We start from the raw sequence: 15671 nt of genomic DNA on the forward strand, positions 1-15671 counted from the left end.
ACTAATTCTAGCCATTTTGGTAGAAAAAAAAATGAAAATAAACATTTACTACTATGTTAATTACTTTTCAAGTTTCACAATAAGATTTTCAATTCTTATATACTACCAAACTCAAGTCTAGAATAAAAGTGTCCGAGCAAGTCAGTTGGCCGGTTAAGGCTACCACAAACAATCGAATTACGTGGAATTTTCTCGAGTCAATTTAGCTTATAACATGATGTTATTGTGCTCAATATCTATCTTTTTTTCAACGTTAAGTACTCTGGCAGTAATGAATTTGGTAAGAATATTATGTTCAGTAAAATTAAAATATTCAAATTGTTGCCTTTGGGATGAAGGCAAGTAAAAAGTCTAAAGCAAACACTTTAGAAGCCAATTGTAAGTACAATTTTTAATCAAATCAAGTAAGGTATAGTGGCTATAACCTCTACTACTTTGCTACCGTTATCATTCACATTGTACAAATAGTTCAAAAAAATAAAAGCATCATCATATACCTAGAAATAGTGAATTACTACACTATAACGTTCTAAAATGAAATACTAGTACTAAAATGAAATATTTTATTAGCTCTATACATAACCTAAGTTTAAACTAATGCACTTTCAATAGCATTTAGAATCATGAGCAAAATCTTTCTTGTTAACCTTTACTTAATTAAATACTCGTACATATTTACATGAAAAAAGTTGCACAACTTGATTCGAAAACAAAATCAATTCTCAACCATAGCTTGATAATAAATTAAAGCACTTTTATACTTAGTCAAAAGTGGGTCATAATTGAGGCCCTACATAACCGACCATGGGACTTTTTGTTTTTGCCTACCTATGAATTTGGAACACAATAGAAAAGTGTAGCACCTTAAATCAAATTTAAATGTTGGTGCAATTATTGTTTAAGGCTGCAGTCTTTATGGACCCTAATCAACTTTCTACTATATTAAGAAACTAGAAAGAACTAGATAGGAGGAAATAGAATTGAAAAAAATATATAGTTTAAAATCGAAAAGAATGTCAAAAATTAGGAAAAACTGCAAGTTAGACAGTGGAAATGATAATTATAGGAAGACAAACGAGGCAAAATTACAACGGAAAGAAAATAAATAAAAATCCAAAAGTTTAATAGTTGGTTGTGTAATGTTTTCATGAAAGGTAAAATTATGTTTTCTAAAATTACAATAGTTACATTTCATCCTACATGTTTCCGATATTTTCACTATAAATTCGATCTTCCTGGCTAAATTTATAATTTTAAGTGACTTTTAAGTTGAAACTGATAAATTTTGATGTAAATAATATTGTACTTGTACTTTTTTGTTGCATCCACTTAGCTTCAGATAAAACGTGCTTAGAGCATCCACAATGGATGCTCGATCGCGCGCCCGATCGAGCTCGGGCGTGGTCGGGCATCCATTGCAGGTGTCGGTCACGCCCGAGCGCGACCGAGAGTTCGGTCACGACCAATCGTCCGCCCGATCGATCGGGCGCCCATTGCAGAGGCGCGCCCGAGCCCGATTTTTTCGGGGGTTTTTTTTTTAAAAATTATTTAACCCTAATTTAAACCACTATAAATACTCCATTTTCTTCACTTTTCACCAAACCTTTCAATTTCTCTTCTATATTCTCTCAATATCCACACTTTCAACAGTGGATCCGAGTCAATACTCAAGCCCGAATAATGTCGACGATAATATGCCGATGTTTGGAGGAGGCGGCGGCGCCCGGTGGCCCGGCCACGAAGACTACCGGGTTGAGACGCCCGGATCTGTACGATCCACTTTCATCTCCGACTCTGAGTTCGATCCGTTCTTCGGCACCGAGGAGTATCGGGTTGAGGATATGGAGCCTAGTTGTGGGCAACCTCCTGCCCCTGTGCGGCCGCTGCCGAAGAAAGGGAGGAAGAAGATGGCGCGGAAAGAAAAGGCGCCATCGGTCCCAGTCCCACTCCCACACGACGAGCCGAACGAGGAGTACGTACGCAACAGGGCGTACTGACTACGAGTTGGATGAGTACCTGAAGGTGGCTCAGTGTTGGGTCGATGTTCGGAGGATTCGATATCCTCCAACAACCAGACTTCGGCCAGGATGTGGGATCGCATTGAGGAACGCTACAACGAGGTGAAACCGAAGTGGGCGTTCAAGCGGACCAAGGTTCAGCTGCGCAAGTGTTGGGATCGGATCAAGGTCCACATCAACTTCTGCTATATCTACAACAAGAACAGGAACGGAAGGGCTAGCGGTAAGAGCATGGAGGATGTCCTCAACAAGTCGTTGTCCGAGTACCAACGACAGTTCGGGCAGTTCAAGCTGTACAATATTTGGTTGATCTTGAAGGACAAGGGGAAGTTCAACGGAGGGATACCGGTTGGATCCTCGGCTCCGAAGCGGACGAAGAACACCGCCGCTGGCAATTACACAAGCAGCGGTCTATCTCCTGTGGATCTGAACGCTGAGCCGGAAGGGAGTTCCGGCACGCCTACGTCTACTTTTAGACGTCCCATTGGTACCAAGGCTGCCAAAGCCCAGGCCAAAGGGAAGGCGAAGGCGGGCGCGTCTGGATCAGCGGCCCCCCCGCAGGCTACGCCTCCTCCATCTGTTCAGCTCATGGACAGGGCGATCGAGGAGTTCGGAGGTTATCGCGAGGTGGTTGAGTATATGTTTATACTTGACGCCCAAAACAGCCTTCGTCAAGAAACCGATCCGGAAGCCCGACAGAGGACTAAGAATATGATCAAGAATTTGGCGCAAAGGTTGAATTTAGATGACTAGTTTGGTTTTTTCTTTTTTTTAGTATTTCAGTTTTAATGTAATTTTTTTTTTATCTAAGTATGATGTAGTTCCACTTTTCAATTAAGTAATGTAGTTTTTTTATTATTTTTTTTGCATTTGTGGTGTTTAAAATAATATATTTTAGTATTTTATAGTAATTAAAAATAAAATTAAAAAATAATGATTTAAAATTGAAATGAAAAGTGGATAAAAGATATGGCATGCACTAGGGCTCCACCATTGCAGAAAGAGGGCTTCCACTAGGGCATCTATTGTGGATACTCTTATCTAAGCTAAGGGCATCTATTGTGGATGCTCTTATCTCTTATCTAAGCTAAGGATTATTCATAAACCTACTTGATTTCATTTGCGTTAAAAAAAGAAAGGAAAAACTATTTTTATCGTGTCCGAATATATATAGTAGTACTATAAAACATTGAAAAAACCAAGTACAGTGGTAAATTTAATCATAAAGTTATCAAAGTAGAAAATCTACCTAACTGTTTTCGTAGTGTCCGAATATATATGAAAAACCAAGTGCAATGGTAAAATCTAACCTAACATTTTATAGTAATTTTTGTATTTATGGAAGAAAAAAAAAACATCTCTCCTTTTTGAGGGGTTCAGTTAATATAAGTTGTGCGTAATATCATCGTTCAAAGTTATTAAAATAATACAAGAATATTGAAAAAGGGACTATTTAATTAGTTTATAAATTACTTTTCCACTCTTAGAGTTTCTACTCAACATGATTTTCGAATTTTAATTACTACTATAATTTTTTGAATTTTGGTCCTTTATTTTAATTTTATTGATATCGAAATTGAAATAAATACTAGTATGAAATTTTTTTTTAAAAATGATGTGAAGATACTAGATTTGTGGCCTAAACTTAGGATCGTTCCATTAGTCATAACGTGATGAATTCATAGCAGAATTTGTGGTGATTATTATTGATTATAGCCAAGTAGACTGTTATTGACTATTAATGATTATTTATGATCAAGTAGACCTTTTCGACCGCATTTAACTCCCCTAGTCTGTAAATCAGACTTTCTTCGTCAATTTACTTGAAGCATTCCCATCCGTGCTCTTAGCTAAAAGCACGAAGGTGGACCCGGACCCACTTTTACTCCTTGTCCTTAGCTAAAAGCACAACACCCACATCCGTGCTCTTAGCTAAGGACAAGCTCAAAGGTCCCACCATTCTATTATTCAATTTAAATACTCCAATTATTAAAAACATTTCAACATTATAAAAATACATTAAAAAATAAAAATTACATAACTAAAATCCTAAAAAATAAAAATTACATAATTAAAATACTAAAAAATAAAAATACATAATTAAAATCCTAGAAAATAAAAAATACATAATTAAAATCCTACAAATTAAAAATTACACACGTGGAAGACTAGTCCTTTATCCCCAATTGCCTCTTGAGACCCCGGATCATTTGCTCATGTGTTGCAAGTTGATCCGGAGTCATCTGAGACGTATCGTTCATATAGAGTTGACTCAAGATGGCCCACAACGTGTTGTTCGGGGGTGGAGGAGGCACAAAGGGAGCGGGGGCGGCGGGGGCTGATGGAGTCGAGGCGCGACGGCGGGGGCGGTTGCCCGCCGCCTTCTTCCTTCCTTGCGGGTGGGAACTGCTCGGGCCAGCGTCGGGGCTATTCAAGTTAGCTCTGGCAAGCTAGGTAGCCACATCATCGGAGGCGTCGTCGGATAGGGCAACTATGCCGCCCCTATACTTCGGATGTAGGCGCCCCTCCTGCCAACAATCGAGGTACTTGAACGGTTTGAACTCCTCCCGTTGGTATGCCGCCAAGGCGGCAGTGATGATGTCGAGCTCGTTCGTGCCGCTCCCCGCCGACCGCTCTTCCTGGAGGTAAATCCCCTGGAACTTCCCGATTGTCTCGTTGCATCTGTAGATGCAATTGCGAACCATACTATCATTGTGATAGATGGTTCCCGCCAGCCAGGTTTCATTGTAGAGGCGAGTGATGCGCCACCAATACGTATCCACGGTTTGGTTCGTGCCGACGTTCGGATCTTCGGAGACTGCCAAGTAGGCTTTGAACATCGCCATCATCTCACCCAAAGTGTACGGGGTGCGGGTGCCACGAACAAGAGGAGTAGGAACAGAAGTAGGAGTAGGAGTAGAGCTGTTGCTCCCTCCCGATCCGGGTTTGGGAGCCCACCCGAACCCGAGGGCGTTTAGGTCGTGCAACGGGTAAGGACGGTAGCCACCCGGAGCTTGCGAACCTTGGGTTTGAGGAGGGGCCGTAAATTGGGTTTCCGGACTATATCCGGCCTCGGAGTCGAACCAATCGTGGTTCCAACCGCGATTGCCGGAGGGGTGATCGCCGGAGCCGGACATTATGTAGTGTGGTGGGAATTTAGATGAGAGAGTATGAGGAAAAAAGATGAGAGAATTAGATGAATGATGATAGAATAGATGAGAATGTGATTTTTTTTTTTGTGTTGAAGTGGGGGTATTTATAGATGAAAATGTGAATTTTGGAGAAAAAAAATTGAAAAATAAATTAAAAGTGGGTAGAAAACGGATATAATTTTTTGGGAAGTGGGAAAATATTTTTTTTTATTTAAAAACATTTATTAAAATAAATTTCGAATTTTTCAAAAAATAAAAAATAAAAAAACGAATTTGCCAACGGCTATGCCATTGGCCAATCAGAGCGTGCCACGTAGGGCTGCTCAGCGGCACGGACGTGCTCTTAGCTAAGAGTAGCGCCGTGCCGCTGGCACGGACGGACGAGCACCGAAATTCTCACCGCTGCGGATGCTCTTATGGATTTTAGAAGTTGCAAATACTAATGGCTAGTATTTATTTTAATCATTATTTAGTACTCGCATTGTCTACCCTAGCTCAAGTTAAAACCTACTACTAGTATTCTTTAAAAATTCATCTCTTGTTCTCTGTAATGGTGTACCCAGAAAATCAATATTCATGCTTATGCTTTATCATGCAAGTGAGAAGTGTCTTAACGAAAAAATGTATAATTCCACAACCCCTACAGTATTATTTTGAAGAAAAAAAACATTCTTTTCATGGAGGGATAAGTAATGTACAGGAAATGTTGATGGCATACAACACCAGACCTATGTACAGATTACAAGGCAATTGCTCTTGAAAAGAGGTCAAGCCCGTGAACCGCATTCCAAATGCCGATATTAGCAGAACATTAGCAGCTCAAACTGTTAATGCCATTGCTTCTCATCATTATTGAAATAAGAGGCTAAAATAAGTAAAAGAAAAAAAAGGAACCCAAATGATCACTGTTCTTATAACTTAAACAGAACACAGACTTACAACGTCGAATCTTCAAATGGCGATTTCGGTGGTTGCAGGAGCACCTTCTGGGTGGTAGTGCAGTATCTCAGTCCACATCATTTCTCTAATCATCCCCTCCTCTAGATCCTCATCTATGTCGAGGTTGATTGGGACCTGCGCTGGAGGATCACATCTCGGGTCGTACAGGGGAGACATGTACGGGTGTTGGAGTGCATCAGTAACGCTTATCCTCTTTGAAGGGTCAAAGACAAGCATCTTCTGTAATAGATCGATCGCCAGAGGATGGGCGTGGGGATAAAGACGGGTGAAGGGAGTTCCAAGGGAGTATGGAAGAGTTCTGATGTATTTCTTTGCCTTTGGATTGTCAATGAAATCAAGATCGTCTTCCTTTTGGCTGCCAAGGATGTTGATGATTAACTTTAGCTGGTTAAGACACTCTGTACCGGGAAATATAGGCTTTCGACCAAGGAGTTCTGCAAAGATGCAACCAACAGACCATACATCTATGGACGTCCCATAGTTGTCACAGCAGAGAAGGAGCTCTGGGGCTCGATACCAGCGAGTAACCACATACTCAGTCATGAACTGGCCTTGACTGCTGCTGGTACGAGCAAGGCCGAAATCACATATTTTAAGATCGCAGTTAGCATTTATGAGCAGGTTGCCGGGCTTTAAATCGCGATGAAGAATATTTGCAGAGTGAAGATACTTCAAACCTCTAAGTAACTGCATTAGTTTTTAGAAATAGTAACAAACAAAGGTGAACAGCCAATTGTGCAATATCAATTTATCAGAATTGTGTATATATGTACACATAATCATAATAAAAAACAGTAAATGAAAAAGAAATCAAATCAGGCATTCATGTCAGATGATCATGGAAATCTCAGAATACTCATCTGAAGAACAACGTTCCTGATTCTTGGCATCACGAATATACCAAAGAATGGTATATGCACAATCCCCAAGGCACAAGCAAAAGAAAATTTCCTTTCGACAAATAAACTAGAGCAATTATAAATGTCATGATTTGTCCTGTATTCCACAATCAGTAGAGTACAAGCTAGAAACAGACGTTGATTAAGGCATTACCAAGACTTTCATGACAAAAATCCTAGGATCTCAAACAAGCAATTAAAGTTTCTAATAAATAGGATATAGATGTCAGAATTTAGCTGACAGGAATGCATATAACAATCCAATCATGATTTTTAAAAGTAGGTATCGATTTTTTTTTCCCTTTTCTTTTTTTCCCCAATGATAGGGGAGAGGGATGCGGTAGACGTTCTGGTGTAAGAAGATTAGAAGAATGAATGCATACATCTGTAAGACACAACTGAGTGACTGACCAAATCCATCATTGTAATACAACTTTGTTGCAAAGAGTCAAGCAAGCTGCTACTGCACTATCTACAACACAACTACTCGTGGAAAATACCTGGAAAAGGAAGTACTGGCAATGGTCATTTGAAAGTGCTTGAGATGACTTGACGATCTGATGCAAATCTGTATCCATAAGCTCATAGACCAAATACACATCTTTGAAGCTTCCCTTGTGAATAGGGAGCATGACATCTTTCAGAGCTATCACATTTTCATGTCTGAGATGCCGGAGAAGCTTCAGCTCGCGTAAAGTTCTTAGTGCATCAACGCGATTTTCAAAGGCATTGTGAATTTTCTTGATAGCAACTTTTTCATTAGTTTCTCTGTTAACGGAAGAACACACTATGCCATAGGCACCTCGACCGATGGGCTTGATTGGGACATATTTTGTATCAATCTCAAAAAGCGTCTGCCACATGGAGTAGTAATGTTTTCCTTCATTTCTGACCCCATTTGGAGGTTCCACTGGAGTTGCCATACTAAAAAAGCCATTGCCAAATATTAGAGAGTGAAAAAAATTGGTTGGCATCTCTACAAAGAATATTCCTAAAATAGTGTCATAACAAGTAATCAAACAAGCAGTTCTCGCTCAAACTTCTGCTCAAATCCTTACTTAGTTAATAATTGGTGTTTGATTCTAATTAACAATTGTACATGATATCATTACACAAATAATACTACAAAAGATATAGCAGTTGACAAGCAGAACATTGCATCATTCCCTTTAAGAGATTATACAACTTTACAAGAAAACAGAATCTCTCCATTTCTCAGCAAGATAATCTGCAAGTCTATCCCAATCATACTAGCAATAAAATATCAATATAAACTAGTCAATGTCTGCCTAGTTGTGAATGGTAAGTGATATTCTCACAACAAGCATACAACAAGAATCATTCACCATTTCCTTATCCAACTAAAAGTGCCCTATATACTCTTTGGAGGCTGGCTCACTACTGAGATACATATAGAAAATTATGAACTCGGCTTATATTCGTTGCATATTTGTTCCATAATTCAATCCAACTGGTAAGGGCCGTGTATCATTAGATAATGACTCATACCCATCATGCACACAACATAACTGGTAAGGATTAAACAATAAGTAAAAATATGAAAAGGGAACAATATTAAGGGGGAAATTTGAACACAAAAAGACTTGAGGTAAACAGAAGCCCACTAAAGACCCAAGTTTTTTTTGTTCTATTCTTTTCTAAATTTTGAAGGAGACAGACAAAGTATCAATTTTTACATAAAGCAAACGACAAGTAAACATAATTGAGAGTACTTCAACAACGGGAAGGGAAACAATGAATTCACAAAAAAAGGGAGAAAGAGGAAAACTCTTTTACCCCGATATTGACCTCAAATGTCTTCAAATCGCTCAAAATTATTCATTCCCCCATCCGAATTCCGACTTATAGCTCAAATCAACCCTAAACCCTGCCGTAGATCCCCATCTTAAGCTCCGATTCGGTGCTAAATTCACTCAAATATCGATTCTGTGTGGAGGAATTTCACTCGGTCAAAAGGTGCCTGAAAGTTGCTTCAAATTCACAGAATTGTAGCAGAGGATCTGCAGCAATAATTTACCTCGCATTCCTATTGATGTTTTTCACTGCAAAGGATAATTTGTGGATAATAATAACATCTTGTTTATTTCAAGGAAAAAATAATTGCAAGTAAACGTTGGGATTCGTTATATGGTAGTAGCTCTCTAATGAAGTAAACACGGACCCACTTGCAGACAATCTTTTTTTATTAACATTAATATATTATTTGTATTGTTTGGTTTGAAATATATTACTCCCTCCGTCCCGCTTTAGCAGTCTCATTGACTTTTCTGTACTCGTTTTACAAAAATGATAATAAATAGTTAAAGTGGAGAAATAATAAAGTAAAAAAGAGAATAAAGTAAAAAATAGAATAATGTAGATAAGATTCTTCTCTATACTATTCTCTTTTTTACTTTATTAATCTTATCTACATTATTCTATTTTTTACTTTATTCTCTTTTTTACTTTATTATTTCTTCACTTTAACTATTTATTATCATTTTTACAAAACGAGTGCAGAAAAGTCAATGGGACTGCTAAAGCGGGACGGAGGGAGTAGTATTACCATATTTTATTGATATTAATCTTACTCCCTCTGTCCCACATTTGGAGTCACTTATTGTTATGGCTCGGGTTTTAAGAAAAAGTTAAAGTGTATAATAAATGAAGTGAGATGGTGGAGTATGTAATAAATGAAGTAAGATGGTAGAGTGTGTAATAAATTAAGTGAGATGATAGAGTTGGTTGAAGGTGGGTCCCTTTTGACTTTTGATTTTTGTTTTGGTTTATTTTAATGTATATATGGCATTTTGACGTAATTTTAATGAAGAATGGGGTAAAATTGTATGACCAAATAAGGAAAATTCTAAAAATTACTCTTAAACTGGGACGAACTTTTATGGCAAAAAGTGACTCTTAATCTGGGACGGATGGAGTATTTAACTGTCTCGCATGTTAAGTATGATAAGTCCATCCACAACGCTATCTTTTATCCATCTCTTAACCATCTCATCCTTTAACTATTCATGGGTCTCATTGTACTTTTCACTTCATCTCTTAATTAAAAAATAGCACATGCATTCCTTCATCTCTTAACCATCTCATCCCTTAACTATTCATTCTTTCATTTATTTTTTATTTCCAACAAATTCAATTAATAAAATCACATTTTATTAAATAAAAGGAAATTACAATTTAAAATCCTAAAAAAATAAAAAAAGACATAATTTAAAATACTAGAAATTAAAAACTGCACACTTAAATTCAAAATCCCAAAACTCAAATCATAAAAAAATGGAGGCAAAGAAGCAGAAGAAGGAGTTCTCTAGCGACGATCATCTAACGGTTGCCAAATTTTGCCCAAATATTCAACGCATTTGCTCAAATGGATCCATGAATGGATTAAATTTAGGAGAAGAACAATGTTTTGAGATGAAGAATGTAAAATGTTTGAGTGAGAATAGAGATTTTTTTTTATGGTGGATAATTTGTAGGAATGATTTGGTATTTATAGAAGTGATTGGAGGCTTAAAAAAATTGAAAAAAAATTAAAAATTTGAAAAAAAAAACAGCTATAAATGGCTAGTATAATTTTTGGGATTTTCTTAATTTTTATTTTTGAATTTTTTCTGAATTAAAAAAAAACAATTTAAACGGATATAAAACGACGCCCACTCGCGTGCCGGCGAGTGGGTGTCACTGACAAATGGGAGAGCGCCACGTCGCCATGGCGCGTGGCGAGACAGCTCGCCAACCTCCTCTTCCGCGCGAGACGCGGGACGAGATGCATCCTGCATCGCCGTCTCGATGTCAGCTCGTCTCCCCGGGACGAGATAGAGACCGCATCGAGACGCGTTGTTGATGCTCTAATGCATTAGAGCACTCCCAATGCTCTCCCTAAAAACTCCCTTATTTCTCCCTAACTCCTGCCACATCAGCGCCACATCAGCACCAAAATTTATCCCCAATTTTTAGCCAACTTTTAGCCAACTGCTCCAATGGTTTCTCCCTTATTTCTCCCTAACTCAACATTTCATTTTTACATCATCATTTTTAATATTATTTAATTTTCCCTACAAATGTGTTTAATAAATAGATTTATAAATGAACAATTCGTCGTTGTATTAGTCATTGAAAAATATAATACAACGAGAAAAAAAAACTACAAATAAAAAACCATAAAAAACAAGGATTTAAAAAACTAAGAGGGAGGAGCGTCCGGCGAGAGGTCCATCTTGATCTTCATATTTTGGATGGTCGACCAGAGGGACTGCTTCTCTTCTGGGGTTCCGCCGTCGGTGAAGTACAGCGTGTACAACTGCGCCAGAGTGGCGGCATTGGAAGAGAACGTGGCTTGTTGTAAGAACGGGGATTCCGACTGGGCATCTGACGATGTGCCCTTCCCCTTCCGCCTCCCCTTCGCCTTCTTCGCTCCCACAGGGCGCTCGTGCGGACCATCCTCAGACAAGTCGATGGGGATCGCGCTGCCCTCACTCTCCGCACCGCTAAGTCGCGAGCGCACCGATTTCCCGTGCAGCGCGCTGTGCATCTCCGTCCGGAATTTGGGGAGATCCTTCAGCCTATCATAGATTTTCCAATACTTGAAGCCCTTCGACAATAACTGGCCACTATACATCCGGATGGCCTCATCTCTGACCATGTGCTCGTTCTGGCCACTCGTCATGTTCGTCATCAAGTTAGAATATATACCGTTGAAATGGGCGCAGTCCCTCATGAGGCGCTCCCAATGCCGGCGGATCGCCTCACTGCCATGGTCCTTCATCGAGGCAGTCTTGTTGGTCGTGTACTTCTCCGTAACCTGCGCCCAGAACATGATCTCAGTCCGGTAGTTGCTGCGCACCGGGTCTTGCGTCGTGTCCGCCCAGCAGTTGGCTATCAGCTCGGACTCTTCGAGAGTGTAAGTAGTCCTTGCGCTTCGGCTTCTCATCGGAAGCCGTATCAGTCGCAGCCGTCGACGCCGGCGCCTTCTCCTTCCCGCTCCTGGAAGGCGGCTCGGCGGGCGTTTCTTCCACCTCGTAGTCGTCCGTGCTGAGTGTCGGATCCGTTGTGTACGTCGCGGCCTGAGATTCTTCGTCGCCTGGGGTTGATCCAGGGGTGTCGAACAACGATGTGACTATCTGGGGGCGATATACATCGTCGGCTGGAGAGGGCATGCTGAGGGCAGACTGGAAGTACGGAGAAAGTCTGCGTGGCGTAGGAGTCTGCAATGGGGACGGACCCGCATATGGATATTGGCCGGGAGGAGAACCCATCGACAACAACGAGCTCATCCACTGCTCATTTGCTTCATCAGTGTTGGGAATTTGCGAACTCGACTCTTTGCCCTTACCCTTACTTTTTCGAGAATTTTTCCTACTAGAGCTCATAATTTTGAAGATTGAGATAAGAGATTGAAAAATTGAGAAAATTGTGTGTGATGAATGGAGGGGGAAGAGGAAGTATTTATAGTGGTGGAATTATAGATATAGCCGTTTTAAAAAAAAAAAAAAATTATCGCCGAACATCGCCGAATCACGCCCACAGTGGGCGGCGATGTTTCGGCGATGGATCGCCGGTTGGCGTTAATTCGGGAGGAATAACGCCGAGAATTCGCCGAAATCGTCCCATTGGCCGGCGAAAAATCGCCGAGTTTAACGCCGAGCCCATTGGGAGTGCTCTTATACTCCCTCCGTCCACGAAAAATAGAGCATTTTGTGAATGGCACAAATTTTAACATAGAATTGGTAAAGTAAGAGAGAAAGGAAAAAAAGTAAGAAAGAAGTAGTGTTAGTGGAATGTGGGATTATATGAGCAATGATAAACAACCAAATTTTATACCACCAAAACAAGATTATATTAGCTATTTTGATGTGTTAATTAAATATTAAAATAATAAATATAGTTAGTTAACAAATTAAAAATAATTTATTAGTCTTTGGTCTCATTTTCAATTTTTTATTTTTATATTTGAATTATTTCTCTATTATTTTTTAAATTTGAATTAAAGTATGCATTAATTACATTTTATGGTTCAAAAAAAATTTAAAAATTATACACAAATACCGTAATATTATGCACGTTCCCTATACTATATGTGTGTCTATATTTTTTAATTAAATGTATATATAAATTACTTTTTCTCTCAAATAAACCAATTTTTGGTTGTACAAAATTTGGTTGCATAGACTTATTGTATATTATTAGTATTCCCTTCATCCCAACATAAGTGAGCTAAAACTTTTCGGCACGGAATTTAAGAAAATGGGATTTTGTTAATAAAGTGGAAAGTGGATAAAGTAACAGAGTTAATAAAATAGAGAAAAAAAAGTAAGAGAGAGAATGTCAAAAAAGGAAATAGCTTGCTTATCTTGAGACGGAGGAGTAAAAGAGAAGATAAAAAAAGTAAGAGAAAAGTTGTTGAAAACTTTCCTTTCTTGAATGTGCTATATTTTTCATGGACAACCAAAAATGGCAAATGTGCCCTATTTTTTGTGGACGGAGAGAGTAAGTAATACACTTTCCCCTAGAGGGCTAGTTTGGTTACTCATAAATCGAATAAACTGTCCATTTTCTCATTTATTTTTTTTTCTTGTTTGGTTAGAATCGTTAGATTGCTTTCGGGGTGTTAAAATAGATAACGGATATCGAGAATTACATGTATGTACCTAACGGATATCACTTTACTTACCAATTGAGAACGCTAACTACGCAAATCTAAGTTACTGCAAGTGACCATGATCACTCGTCCAATAAACATAATATGGTTAGAGTCATGCATACAATGCCTTTGTTTATGCATTACCCTTTTGTCTTTCTTTGATGGAGCATCCGACAATGAATTGAATGGGAACGAACCCCTTTATGATTATTTTTAGTGGGAATCCTTTATAATTATTTTGAGTGCAGTGCAATGACATATTACTCCCTCCGTCCATGAAAAAGAGTCTCATTTTTTTTATTTTAATCCGTCTACGAGTAGAAGTCTCGGTTCATAATTACCATAAATGGTAAAGAGACTCCATATTCCACTAACTCATTTCACTCACATATCATTTCAAAATAATATATACAAGTGGGACTCCTATTCCACTAACTTTCTTCCACCCACTTTTTTTAACAATTCTTAAAACATGTGCCGGGTAGAAATAGGACTCTTATTCATGGATGGATGGAGTACTGTACTATTTCGTCCTTTCGGGGACATCCGATAAAATTGGAATAATACAGAGAAGATTAGCATGACCCCTACGCAAGGATGATACGTATAAATCGAGAAATGGTATATTATTATACTATTTCCTCAGTGTATTTAAGTTTTCTTTTCTTAATATTTTGCTCTTGAAGACTTTGGCTTACTGGAAGATCTGCTAAGTTAAAACAAATTATTGCAATTTTGAGGGTTCAGCGATACTCACTTCAATTTCATATTAGTATGATATTGTTCGCTTTTAGCAAAGTTTTCATGATTTGATTTTAGGGAAGCTTCCCAAAAAGTCTTAACTCCACGCGTTCCAACTAAGATAATACATTTCTATTTTTAGTAACTTTCTTTCTCCAATTAATACACACAACTACATTTTTCTTTCTCCTATTAAATATCCAACACTTTTTCTCTCTCTATTTAATACTTACACTCACTATTTCTCTCTTTAATTAACCACATTAACCAACTTCTAATATCCCGTGCCAATTAAGAAATGTATATCATCTTAGACAAGATGGAGGTAACTCATTTATATAGCTTGCAATTCTACCCATTATTCGAGGATGTGATTTACGACCCAATGAACCTCCCCTCAAACCAAGACTGCACATGTCTCGGGTCACCACTAGTCTTAATCGAGGCTGTGCAGAAACATCAGAGAACACCAAGACCACACATGTCTCATGTCACCTAAGGCTGACAATTTTTGGCACGACACGATAACACGACACGAACCCACACGAAATTAATGGGTATGTATCAAAGCTTACTAGGTTCGTGTCCTTATCATGTCGAGACGGTAACGACACGAAAACTTCGTGTCGTGTTCGTGTCGTGTTTGTGTTACACGTTAAGAAATAATATTAATATATTATAATATTATTATTATTTTATTTATTTTAAATATTTAAAATTTGAAAATTAAAATTTAAAATTTAAAATTTAATATTAGAAATAACATTTATATATTATAATATTATTATTATAGTGTCGTTATTGTGTCGTGTCATATTTGTGTTGTTATCGTGTCGTGTTGACTCGAAGTTATTCGTGTCGTTAATGGGTTCGTGTCGTGTTCGTGTCTGAGGGTAGCGGGTCGGGTTCGTGTTCGTGTTTGTTGATATCGTGTCGTGTCGTTATCGTGTCGACACGATAACGACACAACACGCACGATTTGTCACCCCTAGTGTCACCACAGGTTCAGTCGAGACCACGCAGAAACATCGGAAAACACCAAGACCACACATGTCTCAAGTCACCACAGGTCTTAGCTAAGATCATGCAAAAACATTGGAGAACACCAAGACCACACATGTCTCAGTCGAGACCATGCAGAAACATCGGAGAACGTGCAAACAATCCCCGAACCCTGAGCCACGTAGGCCCAACCCCGAACCAGGACTCTGATACCACCACTAAAGAGGGTTTGGCAGTGCAC

At 38.7% G+C, this 15671-nt stretch overlaps 1 protein-coding gene and 1 non-coding gene across 4 annotated transcripts; one reads left to right on the plus strand and one right to left on the minus strand.

Annotated features, from left to right (window-relative positions):
* Positions 1 to 5818: 5818 nt before the first annotated feature.
* On the minus strand, positions 5819 to 9154 carry LOC148933972 (mitogen-activated protein kinase homolog NTF3). Of its 3 annotated transcripts, XM_089062207.1 has the most exons (4): positions 8827 to 9154; positions 7530 to 7953; positions 6110 to 6817; positions 5819 to 5994 (listed from the first exon to the last, which is right to left on the minus strand). In XM_089062207.1, the coding sequence occupies exons 2-3, from the start codon at positions 7950 to 7952 to the stop codon at positions 6122 to 6124; spliced, it is 1119 nt and encodes a 372-aa protein (XP_088918333.1). In that variant the 5' UTR covers position 7953; positions 8827 to 9154; the 3' UTR covers positions 5819 to 5994; positions 6110 to 6121. The 3 variants fall into 3 exon arrangements, with proteins under 3 accessions (XP_088918333.1, XP_088918335.1, XP_088918328.1); XM_089062209.1 differs by having other exon boundaries at positions 5819 to 6817; positions 8839 to 9154; XM_089062202.1 differs by having other exon boundaries at positions 5819 to 6817; positions 8827 to 9153.
* Positions 9155 to 14217: 5063 nt separating this feature from the next.
* Positions 14218 to 14320, plus strand: LOC148933973 (U6 spliceosomal RNA). Its single transcript, XR_016134830.1, has one exon. It is a non-coding gene; the product is annotated as a U6 spliceosomal RNA (small nuclear RNA).
* The last annotated feature ends 1351 nt before the right edge of the window (positions 14321 to 15671 follow it).

This window comes from Salvia hispanica, chromosome 1, assembly GCF_029641045.1.
Source record: "Salvia hispanica isolate PSC_SH4W2 chromosome 1, Shi_PSC_v1, whole genome shotgun sequence".
NCBI lineage: Eukaryota > Viridiplantae > Streptophyta > Magnoliopsida > Lamiales > Lamiaceae > Salvia > Salvia hispanica.